Genomic DNA, 13,813 nt, shown 5'->3' on the forward strand with positions numbered 1-13,813 from the left:
TAAAAATGAAAACAATTCTGGTGAACAAAGGCTTGAGACTAGTTGCTGGCACAGTGCACATAACACACAGTGAACCTATTTGAACCTTTCCTAGCAAATAATATGTGTTATTTTGAATGTACATTACCTCATGACAACATACTCATTACTAAAGTCACTTACTTCAAAGGCCACACTAAAGGCTAGTAAAGTAACAGGGATTTTGTACATATTCCTCATTTTGGGTCTTAATTTATCCCTTTGCACACCAGCTCCCACTTGAACAACAGAGAGAGGATGTATAATGCTGAGTTCACAGGGAGCTGGATTTTTATCACACAAACATACAGGACCAAATGACAGCTGATACAAGCAGAAGCAATTTTATGGACATCTCTGGGCCATTTCAGACATGAGGTAATGGTGACAAAAGAGATATATCAAGTGTGACTGGTACTTCTGTAATTTACAGCACTGTCACATTCAGTGAGTGTGCAAAACCAGTGTTAGTTATATCTGGAGAGGGAGAATTGGAAAGACCAGAAGTTAACTAATTCTTCTCATTGTAATAATACTAGTAGATACTGATGAGTTCTTATGTTTGCTATGCCTCTCTTTTCTGTTCTTCAATATAAATTATACTTGTTACGCTCACCTGCTGAAAGCCACCTCCCTGTTTGCTACACAATACTTCCATCAATTTTCTCACCAACTCGTATAAATGACACCACTGCTGAATGCCACAAACAGACTGGACTGTGTTCCTTCATTCCCAGGGCTGAAGGAGTGAAGATGCAGCAGCACAGCTCCAAGGACCACACAGATACTCTGGGGAAGGAGGGAGGGAGAGAGGGGGAGGAACGAGCTTCTCTCTGTGGCCAAGACAGCAGCACAGCTACTTCCTGCCTGGAGCCCTGGTGCAGAATTGCTAATGACCACACTGACTGCTCCCACAGCTATTCCCAATTATCTGTACTGAAGAGTTCAGAGGTTAGTCATGTCCTGGAATTCCTGGGATGAGGGGGTAGGCTGCAGACTGCAGCAGGCTCACGGTAAAGGATGGAGACAAGGTGGGGAGAGGTCTCCACAGCAAAGGATATTCATGGAACAGGCAGCAGGGCTCAGCTCTCTCCCAGTTAAATTCGCAGTTTGGAGCCGTTCCAGCTGGTGCCCAATCAATTCAGTGTTTTCACTGATTGTCGTTGCATCCAGGCAACACAACGAAAGCGTCTTGGACTTTGGGATGGATAGAATGTAAATGCTATTTTTAAAATTACCCAGCAGGATAGAAAGTTACGCATGAGAGCGCTGCATGGGCGTTTATTTTATCCCTCCAATCAAGAGACTTGTATTTATTTATAGGATAAAGCCCCTTATGTGAAAAAAGGTAGAGTTTGGCTCAAGTTATTTGGCTACACTGGAGAAGCATGTTTATGCACTGGCATCACTGTGAAGGGGCCTTGCACATTGGTAATCAACCTGATTATTCCCAATGTGCCATGATTTGGCTGCACCTTTCATTTTCCAGACCCAACCCTGGGACATACAGAGAAAATGCATGTACACATTCAGCTGTGAGTGTTTTCATTTAGAAAAACATTTATTCTGGGGGGGAAAAAAAAAAAAAAAGGAATATCTTGAAATTTTAAGCCCATATTTTCATTAATTAAAAACTCTCAATATTGCCCTTTTTATCAGAGTATCTTTCCAAATATTACTGAAACTCATCATCATCCAATGAAATATGATATGATGATCTGTATTTTAATAGCTAGGGAAATCAAGGCAATGGTATTATGCAAGACTGCCAAGGTCATAAAGATGGTCCAAAGCAGACTTAGGAGCAAAATTCCTAACCAACTTCTTGTCAATTTTTATTTAAACACAGAATATCCCTCGTCTCAACAGCTATTACCAAGACTCCCTTCAACTTTCGCGTAGATAAGTATCTCTGTAGTCAACATCCTCCTCTTTGGCAAAAAACAGAAAAACTCAAAGACTGCCAGAAATTTGACCCATCTCTCAGAAACTCACAGAATATACTAATAACTTCCTGGGAAAAACCCATTGCACATATGTCCTACTTCTAAATGTCAAAATGCAACAAGCACTGTGGATGCAGAGCTCTTACTAAGCATGTGCACCCTCTCGTAACAGAAGGGATGTGCTAGCATATGGTACTTTAGGGCAAGTGTCATTGTTCGTCCTAAAAAAAGAACTTTGTTGCATTAATGGCATTGATAAATATTAAGACAGGCAGCTTTTTCCTGCTTGCTCAGCAGGCTCTGGCCAGCAGCCTCTAATCTCAGGCACACAGGTTGGTGTGGGAGAAGGGAAATATTCCCAGTCCTCCCCAGAAGAGAGACACTCTGCCATCAGCGTTGCTTAGAATGAATGGATGGCTGCCATTTAAATCTGGAGGGGTTTTTGTTCAGTGTTTTACTTCACCCACATCATACAAAGTGGGAGTTATTTGTTTTGCTGATGATCTTCAGCACACAAAATCACAGTATTGTGGGAATGCAGCCGTTCCAAGCTGCACACAAACCGTGAGTAACAGCAGACAGGGCCTCCTATCCTTATTACCTGAAAGACCTCAGCTGGAAAGGTTGCCAGAAAACCTGTACATCCACTCCTCAAAGTGTTACTGCTGAATTACAGAATGCCACCACTTACCTACTTGTCATGATTAGTTAAATATTTAGATAGAAACCTGGTTAATGTTGACATAGGGGAGAGAGAAAGATTGATAAAATTTGGAAACATATTGAAGTAGTTTTATGCTACTTGTTGACACAAACACAAAAAGTAACGTACAAAAGGGTAAGAGAATCACTCCCATACCCACCTTGTCATTAAGAAACAATTGGGTGGTTCTCTGTATTTCTTTAGGACAGTGCACAGCTGTGCTGGGATTCTCAAGGCTTTAAAACTAAGCCCCATTATATTAGTGTCAAAGGAAGTGCTTGACCAATTGTTTCACGAGTCAAATCCCAAGAATTATATTCTGCCCTGATTCAGAGGTTGAGAAGGTCAATCCTGGTTTGTGTCCCATTCAGCTCTTTGATTCTTTACTAGAGCTGCCAGCCTGAGCACAAACCCTGAGGACTGTGGTAGCATTTGCAATATAGTCTCTGTTTGCTCTCTGTGGTCCAAGATGGTGCATAACTGAAGTGTGAGGCAAAGTGCTCCGTCAAGATATAAGATTGAGACATTAGTTGCTTAAGTAGGAAGATAACGTCAACTACCCACACTAATGACGCACAAAGAAATAAGAGACTTCTTGTTTCTAAATATAACCCTTAGTTTCCAGAATAAGGAAGAAACCGTCAAACACAGACTTGTAAATGTACAGCTGGCCATGAAGGAGCTTTTGGACCTACTACAAAGCAGGTCCCCACAATGTACAGCCCAGGAATACGCCTGCTTGATGCATCAGCAACTCAAAAAATAGTTGTCCTGGCTGGCTGTCCTAGCAGCAGAGAGCACCCACCTTCCTACTAAGAATGCACTGGCCCCATGACCACTTGACCAAAGGGAATGTGTTATACCCTCATCAGCCTATCTGCATTTGTATATCTTTGGGCCACACTTAATCTGTGCTGGATCTCAGCCAGCCAGCAAACGAGTTGAAAAAAATATAAGAAAAATCAGGGGATAGTATCATGGAATAGGGCTCGAGAACAAAGAGGATATGGAAAAAATACTGTCTAGCACAAAAAGAAAAGGAATGCAAATTCCTGTGAGAAAAAGCCACAAATTCATAAACAAGGTAGTATGAGTCTGAGTTTAAACTGAATACAAAATGGTAAAAAGCTGTATATTATATCCACTGCCAAGCCACTAGTCAACTAGTCTCTTGCTATAACTACTTGACAAACAGCAAATACTGCAACAGCCTTTATTTTTCTCCCTAAGCTTTTGCATCTTTGCTACATGAAGGATGTAGCACTACTCAGAGACACTAACGTTTACACAGTCTGATACATCAGCTTTATGCTTCTAGTAGTAAAAGCACTCAGAACTGCATTTAATGACTTTTAGGTTATGTTTGGAAGTAATTTGTTTCCAATTTCTGTCTCTCAAAGGCTGAACTAGTCATAATAGTGGGAATAGTTCAGGGCAGAGCTTTTTTCTTCTTTCTGAATAGCTGAGGCACTATACAGGAAAGGCACTTTTATTAATATATATGGCAAAGATAAAACTTGAAATATTTAGAATCCTCTTGATGTCAATCTGTATTTCTGGAAACTATGCAGGCTGTGGTCTCCATCGGGATATTTCACCAGAGCCCTAAAGTTACCTGTGTTCTAAGCAAAGGAAACTTCAGAAAAACAATTCACAACTTTTGAGGAAAACATTCAGAATGGTTGCATGCAGATATTTGTATTTTTCTAATTTAGACTCAACAATACAATGTCAGAAAGTATCACCCTAAAAATATTTTCTACAAACTCCTAAGCATATTTTCTAAAACTGTACAGTGTTCCTGGGACCTACTGCAAAGTCAAATAACTCCAAATAAGGCATGGAAACAAATAAATCATTTTCTTATAGCTTTGCTCGTAGTTGCTAGTGTATTTTATGTAAAATCATTAAAAGGAATTATTTTCTCCAGGAACTACTTGTACAACATGAAAGCTACACAAAGATTCTATGGTTAGTATTTTCTCTCCACGTTGAGATTCCTCCAGATGATATGAAATCGGACCTGAGGCTGGTCCCACAAATACCAACACCAATTTATCAGACATCTCATATTGGTTTCAGTGCTAACAGGGAGCACTGCCTCTTCTCCTGAAGATGCCCACTGCCTTTATCCACAAGCTGGTGTACTGACACTCTCATAGTCAGGGAGATGATATAATGCAATGGCTTGAATGCATAGGTTGGGGATATATGGAATAGAAAAATATTCAGAGGTATAGCTGTCATTTCCCTTTGTCAGTTCTAGAACATTCCTCATCTCCTGCTATGTAACATTCCTCTACTTAAGAAAATCACACACATAGCTTTACTATAAGAGATGGTGGTTCTTCAACAAGGGGATCCCAAATGCATCCTGTTATAACTTTGATAAAAAGAATAACCACGATTGTGCACTGGAGAAAAGAGCCAGCCTCTGATTCTCTTTTCCTCTGTACCATAGGATGGAGTGTAGTGGTTGGAAAAAAAACATAAAAATAGTTCTTCTAAGCGAACCATATTCATTAACACGGTAGCAATTCCCTCCCCTCTCTGTAGAGGGTATATGTGGCAGAAACAATAATCCTCAATTCTAATGATCATGGGTTAAGTGCCTCTTGATGTTCCATGTTTTCACAATACATCTGTGAATAGTAATAGATTTAATCTAGAGAGGTTTGGCCCCTTGACAAATGGTCTCCACAGAGAGCAAACAGAACCAGGGCACTTAAATAACACCACAGTCACTAATGATATGATTATGGAAGGTGATAATGCAACAAGAATGACTCTCAGCAGCTTCCAGGAGTTAAGACTCATAGGGACAGAGTCTATTAGAAAAGAGGCACCCAATTTCTACTTCACACTGTTGCTATGATGCATAATTGTTTTAAATAGATTTAAAAAACCAACCACAAGACAACAGAGAAAAAGCTATTTTAATATAAGTAACTTACTCTCAGCAGACTTTGTGGTTTAAAGAACTTGTGGTAATTGAGTTCCAGAGCCACAAAAGCAGTTCTCAAGTCTGGTCATCTCATCATCCTACATTATACACCATGATGTCAACAAATTCAGAGAGGCAGAAGAAACAGTCTATGTATGTCTGGCAAAACAGATCGTGTGCCAGTGCACATTCTTACAGGGAACCATACATTAGATTAAGGTTGTTTCTTGTATGATGTGGATTTTCCTCAAGGAAGTTTTGCACAAAGCCACTGAGCCCAAAGCCTTATTTCACTACAATTCTTTTTACTGCTGAGGTGCATTTAGCACCTCCCCTGCATAGTTATTCAAAATCAGTGGTCAGAATGCCAGTAACATTCATCTAGGCATTGAAATACGACAACTGAAATCATATGATCGATCATGCCACAGTTTATGTAATCTCACTTTCATATTCTTTTCTCCTAGACATTATACTGAACTTCCACTTTATTTTCATGCTAGTGACTCTGTTTTCATGTTCCAAATAATTACCCTTTCTCCTTAGCATTCATATATTTTTTGATATCAAATCACTGTTTAAATAGGGATCTTAGAAATGACGTGGCAGATTAGAGAAACATAGATGCTTTCATGTTTCCCCTCAGTTACTGTAATCTCATGCAATTTCTTTTTTTTAAAAAACAAACAAAACCCTCCAGGCCACTACTAATTTGTGTTGTGCTTCGCTCAACTCCCTCCGGTGTCCCCCTCTCATTTTATGAGATTGCCTCCTGGGGAACATGCTGAAGTTCAAAACCAGGGAATGTTCCCACTGTAATCAATGCAGGGATATACACCAGGAGCAGGATGTAAATTTCTCTCTATAGGATAATTAAATTATTTATGGATTGTATGCATTAAAGCATTTAAAATGTGGAGCCTTGTGTGCTGGTCCCTAGGTCTTATCCCCAGATCCCTCCCTAGGTCACTAATCCAGCTTTCCTCAGGGAATCTGGGACATGGGTAGTAGCTGCTACTGTGAGTATCAGTTACTCTAATTCATTTTGCTATTACTTTTTAATGAAATCTGGTATCTCCATAGTTTAAACAGAAAGGAATCTCCCTCTTCCTTCCCAGCTCAGATCAGGAACTGTTACTAAACCTCAAAGGCAGCACATTTTGCCACTGAAAAAAGAAGTTAGGCAGCCAAGAAGCAAATCTCTTATTCTCTCCTTCTACTGTGTCATGGAGATGAAAACATTTTGCATCTTAATTTATCTGTGATTCTGGGCTTCAGGTTAAAAAGAACATGACAGATCGTACAGGGATTTGCACAGATGATGCCTCATAGACAGGGATATTACATATGGAAAAGAAGTCATGTAGTTCATCAGGGTTCTGCTTGGTGGAGTTCACTCCCTCATTCCCACTATTGCAGTGACTAAGGCAGGAAGGAGGATAACATTTGTTACTCCACTCCAGTTCTTTGTACTCAAGAATGATAAAAACTCCCTGTGGAGCTTAATATCAGCCTTACCATAAGAGTGCAAGGGTCTGGGAAAAGCAAGTTCAAGAAGAGTTAGTGAATGCACCACAAAGAGCGTAATGGGAATGAGAATCTGAGGAAGAATGTCCAAGAGATAATGCCTCTAAATGAAGCAGTGAAGACAGAGGGGCAAGACTCTCAGCATAAATCAATACCATTTTTGTCCTTTGGTTCATCTGACTTCAATTTCTGCTCTGAGATCTTCCACTCTGGGTAATAAGGCCCCCCACCACATCAGTCTGAACTACTCAAGACTCTCCTGGATTATGCAGTGTTTGTCAGTGCTTTACCTGCTTGTTCTCAAAACCTGCTGAAAACTCATTCTGCTGCTTTAGGAGGAGTAGCAACAGAGGACAGCCATGAATAGAACAAGAGACTTGTCAGAGCAGGAACCAAAATGACAGTTTTTTCTGAAACATCATCTGGACAGTCACATAGCAACAACACTCCAGCAGCCATATATAAAGCAAAGACTTCCACTGTCCTCTGAAGCATGGACATACTTCCCTCCAGGGACTAATACTAAAAGGAAAAACAAATAGACCCAGATTGCCTTGCATACCTCCTGGGTGGCCTGCTATCTGATACACAGCTCCACTACTTGGGTTCAGCAGAGAAAAACAAAACTCCTTTTCTATTCTATCATGGAGGGAATACTTGTCACTCTTGGTGCCAAGTTTGGTACTCTCAGAATCAGGACAGGACGCTATATTTGCAAATTCTAAAAGCAGTGCATTTAGTCCAACTTGAATGTAATCACAGAAAGAGAACTACAGGCCAGCTCTCAGGGAACACTTGTGACAGTGAACTTATCACAGTTAGACTGCTGTAAGAGAAATGGAGGAAGGTCACCATATGTGCCATTTGAAACAAAAAAGGGCAACACTGTCAGCAGAAAGCATTATTCAAGAGATGGGTTTGCTGGCTGAACAGAATTAGACTTGGAAAAGTTCATGAATGTTTCATGAATTATTTTCTGAGGACTGAATGGGAATGTTCCCCCCTGTTTTCAGATCCAAGACCAGGAGAATTTTAGTAGATGAGATATAAAATAAATCAAGACAGCACAAAGCATACAATATCAGGGGAAAGCACTGTAGCCTGTTAGGCAGTATTACAGAACTGGAGGCTAAACACTAACCCAGGCTTTCTAAGGTGTGTCTAAAGTCAGGAGCTTTCTCTGATGCCTGTCCTGTAAAATTGGTGCAAGTCAGATGAATATGCCAGTACTAAGAAACAACTCAAGCCTTTATAGATCAGCTTATTTAAAAGGAAAGCTACTGTCTTTTCTTCCAAACTCCTGCACCCTGCAGCTAATGCTTCATAAAGAGCCGGTTATGAAGAAAAAAAATATTTTATTATTTACTTTAAAAGATGGACTCTGCTTTTATTAAAGACTTGCTCCAGGGTGCATATCATGTGGTGATAACTGCTTTTGTCTTCTGCTCTAAGAAACAAACAATATTATTCTTAAGAAAGAAAAATCGCAATATTATATCAAACCAAGACAATCCTGCACACCCAGCACATATCGCAGGATGAACTGGTGTCTATAATTGCCTTCTACAGCTCAGCTACAAGTAGAACCAAAGGCCTAACTCAACTGCATACAAACACTAGCCAGGGCTTGATGAGCACACAAATCATTATGCCTGTTTAACAGAGAAAAATCACTCTGAAAAGCAGTAACACATTCTCAAGCAGTCAAAACTTGCTTTGTAAAATCCCATTAAACTGCAGCAGATTAGAAAGAGTGGGGCCCCAAGCTGCAAACTTCATTTGGTCAAGGCCACACAGAGAAGTATTTCCTTGGTTTTACAGAAATGACCAATAAAAAACCCTCTCACAATAGCACATCACACACAGAAGCCTATAGAAAAAACAGCAGAATGTAATTACAAAAATCAATGCCAAATTGAAGTTGTGGATACACACTGTGTCTCACCATCAGCAGCTGTTAATGCAGTAAATATTTGGGGTTTTGTATGCAAATTACTTATGACAATGTAATATTGGGGACTGCAGCGTTATAGAAATCTGAAGGAAGAGCATGGAAACAACTAGAAGAAGTAAACATGCAAAAATCAGCAGACTGAGATACACACATTTCTTCAAAGTGACACTGCCTACTGCAGACCTATAGGAAAGTGATAAATTATTCTCCAGAGAAAAGTAAGAATGCACCTATTCCCTCACCTGGTAACCTTCAGTCTTCTTTTGGCACCATTTCAACAGAGCATTCCTCTTTGAACCACCATACTCCCGAGCCAGGGCTGCTAGTGGGTCCTTTCTCTCCACACTAATCCAGGGAAGCATAAGGGAGAACAAGATAAATAGGCTCGAAGTCTGTTATTTTTTTACCAGTGTGTAAATAATATCTGTATGACAAAGCAGAATGGCAGTACAGAACCTAAATGTAAACCAAACTGCAACAGAATGTTTTCATTCTATATTTGCCTTTAGATGAGACAAATTCAGTTGGTGTCACTGCATACAAAGACCTGAAGAAACAACAGCCTATGGATATTCAATGGCATGTGTTAACCCAGCATTTCTGCTATTATTTTCACCAGCTTTACTTATAAAATTTTTAAGTAATCTCTTTGCTTTATGTATTGAAAAGTAGGATTTAGGGTGTAGAATTGGAAGAAAGTATCTAAAGAATCTGTAACACAAATTCAGATCCAATTGAGCTGCTACAGATTTCTTGAATAAAATGAGAAATCTAGAAGCTGTATTGCAGTCAAGGCCTAGAGGACAGTTAAAGGCCAACAACCAAAACACCTGCGTTATCTCCACTCTACAGCTTCTACTGTTGGAAATAATGGAGGAGATCAGAGAAAAACACATATATTTTTTTCTCAAGACAGAAGAAAATTATATGTCCAGCTTTCCCTTAGACCTCAAAGCTTTTAGTTTTTAACTCACCATAACACACAGTAAGATAATGAGAACTGACCCCTCGTACACACGATGGAATTCTTGTATACAACTTGGCGGCTCCTGAAAGCTTGCTATCCTCATTTCATCACAATTGCTCATCTTACAGATAATAGTACTTATTATAATCTGAATTTTGATATCTGGATCTGACAGAGCCCGGTAATTCTGAACTGGACAGACTAGTCAGCAGGGTTTCCATGAAGACAGGGGTCCACCAGATTAAAACATTCATCTTGGTGCCAGGTAATGCTGTCAATTTTTTCAGTGTGCTGTTTCTCCCAAGCAACTGGGTTAGTACCTGAGTTTACTTTGGGGTTTCAAGCTGCTGGGGGTAGAGGTAAGCATTCTGCTGCTGAAGGCCATAGGGGGTTTGCTCAGGGATTCCAGGGAAGGGCTTTTACGGAGGTAATGGTCTGGTTTCATCTCTTCATTTCTCCCCTTCAGAAGGTCTGTGGGAATGAAAAAAAAAAAAAAAGCTGTCAGCTTGCAGTCTGAGGAATTTGATTAATCACTGTCCTGCCACCCAGCACACAATATGTAGTCTCTTGTTTTGATTCTAAACAAATGTACTCATTTGTTCATTAAACACACATGGGGCTAGGAAACCTTGAGCTGATTAGAGGTGATCATAACAAGGAATGGCTTTGATGATTTCAACAGTACAGACTGCCTGGTTTCCTGTGATTGATACTCCTGCTGGGGGGTAGGGGACTCAGGTGAATGAGGGGAAATACCAAAACCTTCAGTCCTAAAGGTTCAAAAGCTAATCATCAGATATCTTCACCATATGACTGACCAGTCCTAGTACAATAATTTCATTTCTGCCATTAGCAGACTTGCAACAAGAAAGCCTCTTGTCTTCTGAATACAACCCAACTCAAGGCAGCAGCAGAAAGCACTTATCACATGATGCTTGGCGTGCTATCTGACAGAACTTTGGAAGTCTCAATATATTCACAGCAGATGCATCTATACTTTTATTACATGTATTACTTTATATATTTTATGATATATATTTATGTATGTGTATGTATATATATAAATTCAATAAAATCAACAGAATTAGTAGCCATAGAATCTAATGTTGATAGGTTTTTGAAGAGAAGCCAGAGAAATCATAGAAATCAAATTATCTTCCTGTGCATGTCAGTCATGAGGTAGAGTGGGAGAGTTGGTTGCTTTGGTTCTGTAGACAAACTGTCAACAAGCCAGGATCTATGGCCAGCACGTTATGAGCTGTTATCAGAAATCAACTGAATGTGGAACATAACTCTTCCTCCTCCTTTTCAGTTACCTCCCTACACTAATTATCAATTAATGCCATATCACCTAGAGGTGTGAATTCCTTCTTATCTCAGCTTCAGCAAAGGCTAGTATCACTGAGTCAGTCCTGAACTTCTTCTCAGCAGTAACAGGAGTGTGGGTATCAGCAGCTGCCAAACACATCCTTCCAACAGGCATACAGCTGCCCTTGCTTTGGCTCCTGGCTTTCATAAGACTACATCAGCCTTTGTGGTTGCTGAGAGCTAATAGGCATTTCTGTACCTTCTTTTCACAGCATAAGGCTGCTAAATTCCTATCTACTAAGAAGTCCAGATAGAAGAGGCCAGCATCCAGTCTCAGTCTCACTTCCAGTAACTTGGCTGTTGGCAGAGCTTTGTTGCACTGGATTGCATACACCTTGCTCAGTCAGGGTCACCCTTCCTTCCACTCACCTGTCCCTTCTTTGTGTGCACCACCTATTCATAACAAGCAAGAAATGGCACACAGCATACATTTTAAAGGTATTTTTGTTGGTTTTCACTATATATCGCAAATGTGTACGACTCTTCTAGCTCCTCATTACATTTGATTTATGGGGAATTGCCTCCAATTTAAATAGCCACAGCAACCAGACAGGCATGATTCCTGGGATCATTTTAAACCTAAGAATATTCTACTTACAGAAACAGACCTACTGCAAAAGGAGTGTACGTTTCTATTGTGAAAAGGAGTATGTTTCTCACTAGCTTATAAGGATTGCAAAAAAAAAAAAAAAAAAGTACTGTGAAATTGTCATTAACATAATTGGACTGGCTAATGGCATAGTCTAATTAGGGTGTGCTGTGCCAATCATTCAGGATGTGTTCATGCATTCTACAGTAAAAGCAACGAGAAGGAAGGATCCCAGACAGGTATAAACGCTACTGAAGTATCTAGCTGGAAAGAAAAAAAAAAAGAGGGAGAAGACAAGGGCATATTAGGAGCCATTTATAAAGAGAAACAGGATAATAATTGTGTGAAAAATATGCAACATGATTAAGGAAACACATTCTGCTAGAACTATCTATTTGCACAATTTAAAGAAACTTTGTGGTTACTGGCTTGAATTATACACTAGTGCCTGAAGTGGTGCAGGCTAGCAGTATCCAGTTTTGTACTTTGAGTCTCACTTGCACTGCATGAGTCATATACTTCCTTTGACTTATTTCTGGCTGCTAGAAACTCCAGGACAGAACCAGTAAATCTCTGATTCTAAATGAAAAGATCCTAGCCAAAGATCAGCTCTCTCTGTGAAGTAATCCACTCTCTTCTCCCAACGATGTAACATTTGGGTCATATTAAGGACATCACTGAACCCTGCTGTGATACTGGTCAGATGGAATCAGCCAGAAGATTATTATTATGGAGACTACTTCACTCTGAATTTCCTTGGGGATATCTTTTAATTCAGTGTTGTTTGCATAGGGCTTGAATCAACTGCCTTCTAGGATTATTTAGATTGGAACCAGAGCTATTACAACTTTATAGTGAGTAAGCCTTTGCTATGGATTATTGGAACTAAATTAAACCCAGGTATAAAGAGAAGTTGTAAATACAGGAACTTGTTAGATAAGCAACCATAAATTTTTACCATACAATGGCTAATAAAATATCTGTTGATTTCAACAGATTTTCACAGAACAACTGTCTATGGGTAATAACAGTAATCCATGGCCTGAAGTGGCATATTAAAGACTGGCATTATATTACACAGTAGACAGATTTCTTTACAGTAAACAGGTAGAGATTAAAAAGGTCTTATGTTCTCTTTAGGATCATTGTATACTCTTATGCAAGACATTTTCTGGAAACCAATTGATACAAGTAAGTAAACTCTGTCTGTTCCACTTATAATTTCTGCTTGCTTAGCATTTACTCCTGCAAAAGAGAAGCCAGTAGCATAGACAAATGTTACTTGTTTATGCTGCCAACCACCCTATAACATATTTTTGCTGTTCAGATCCAGTATCAGTTAATCTTTGAATGATGGAAGGAGAAGTTTAGCAGATTATCTGAAGAGTCTAAAAATGAAGACAAGTTCTAATTTCTCTCCTGTACTAGCAACCTATTTCAGAAAATCCAGTTTACCAATGAAGAAGTTATGACTGATTTCTTTTTTGTCACTCCCTGCAGTTTCGCTGAGGTTTCACTACAGGAATATAATATTTCATCTGTCCTTAAAATTTCAATAATCTGTTGTTACTAGCTTTGATTCCAATGCAACAACTACATTCAGGACTAGATAATCAAAATAAAGGGCCCTAGAGAAAATGGGAAACAAACACTGATAGAAAAGAATATTAAATGACAAGAGAACAAAAGCAAAGTGTGAAATAAAAACAAATGCATCTCTTGAGAACTCTCAAAACAAACTATTTCAAGCCCAAATATGACTGCTCCTAAAACAGTCACATCGGTATCCGAAATGTT

At 39.4% G+C, this 13,813-nt stretch overlaps 1 protein-coding gene across 3 annotated transcripts in view; it reads right to left on the bottom strand.

Annotated features, from left to right (window-relative positions):
• SPECC1 (sperm antigen with calponin homology and coiled-coil domains 1) overlaps nucleotides 1–13,813 on the bottom strand; it is an 89,156-nt gene that overhangs the window by 14,344 nt on the left and 60,999 nt on the right. For all 3 annotated transcript variants that reach the window (XM_026861447.1, XM_026861448.1, XM_026861449.1), the window contains 2 exons: nucleotides 10,380–10,530; nucleotides 9,335–9,437 (listed from right to left, as the gene is read on the bottom strand). In XM_026861447.1, coding sequence (XP_026717248.1) covers nucleotides 9,335–9,437; nucleotides 10,380–10,530 — 254 coding nt within the window. The remainder of the gene's footprint in view (nucleotides 1–9,334; nucleotides 9,438–10,379; nucleotides 10,531–13,813) is intronic.

Source organism: Athene cunicularia, assembly GCF_003259725.1.
Source record: "Athene cunicularia isolate RWA chromosome 19 unlocalized genomic scaffold, athCun1 chr19_part1, whole genome shotgun sequence".
Classification (NCBI taxonomy): Eukaryota; Metazoa; Chordata; class Aves; order Strigiformes; family Strigidae; genus Athene; species Athene cunicularia.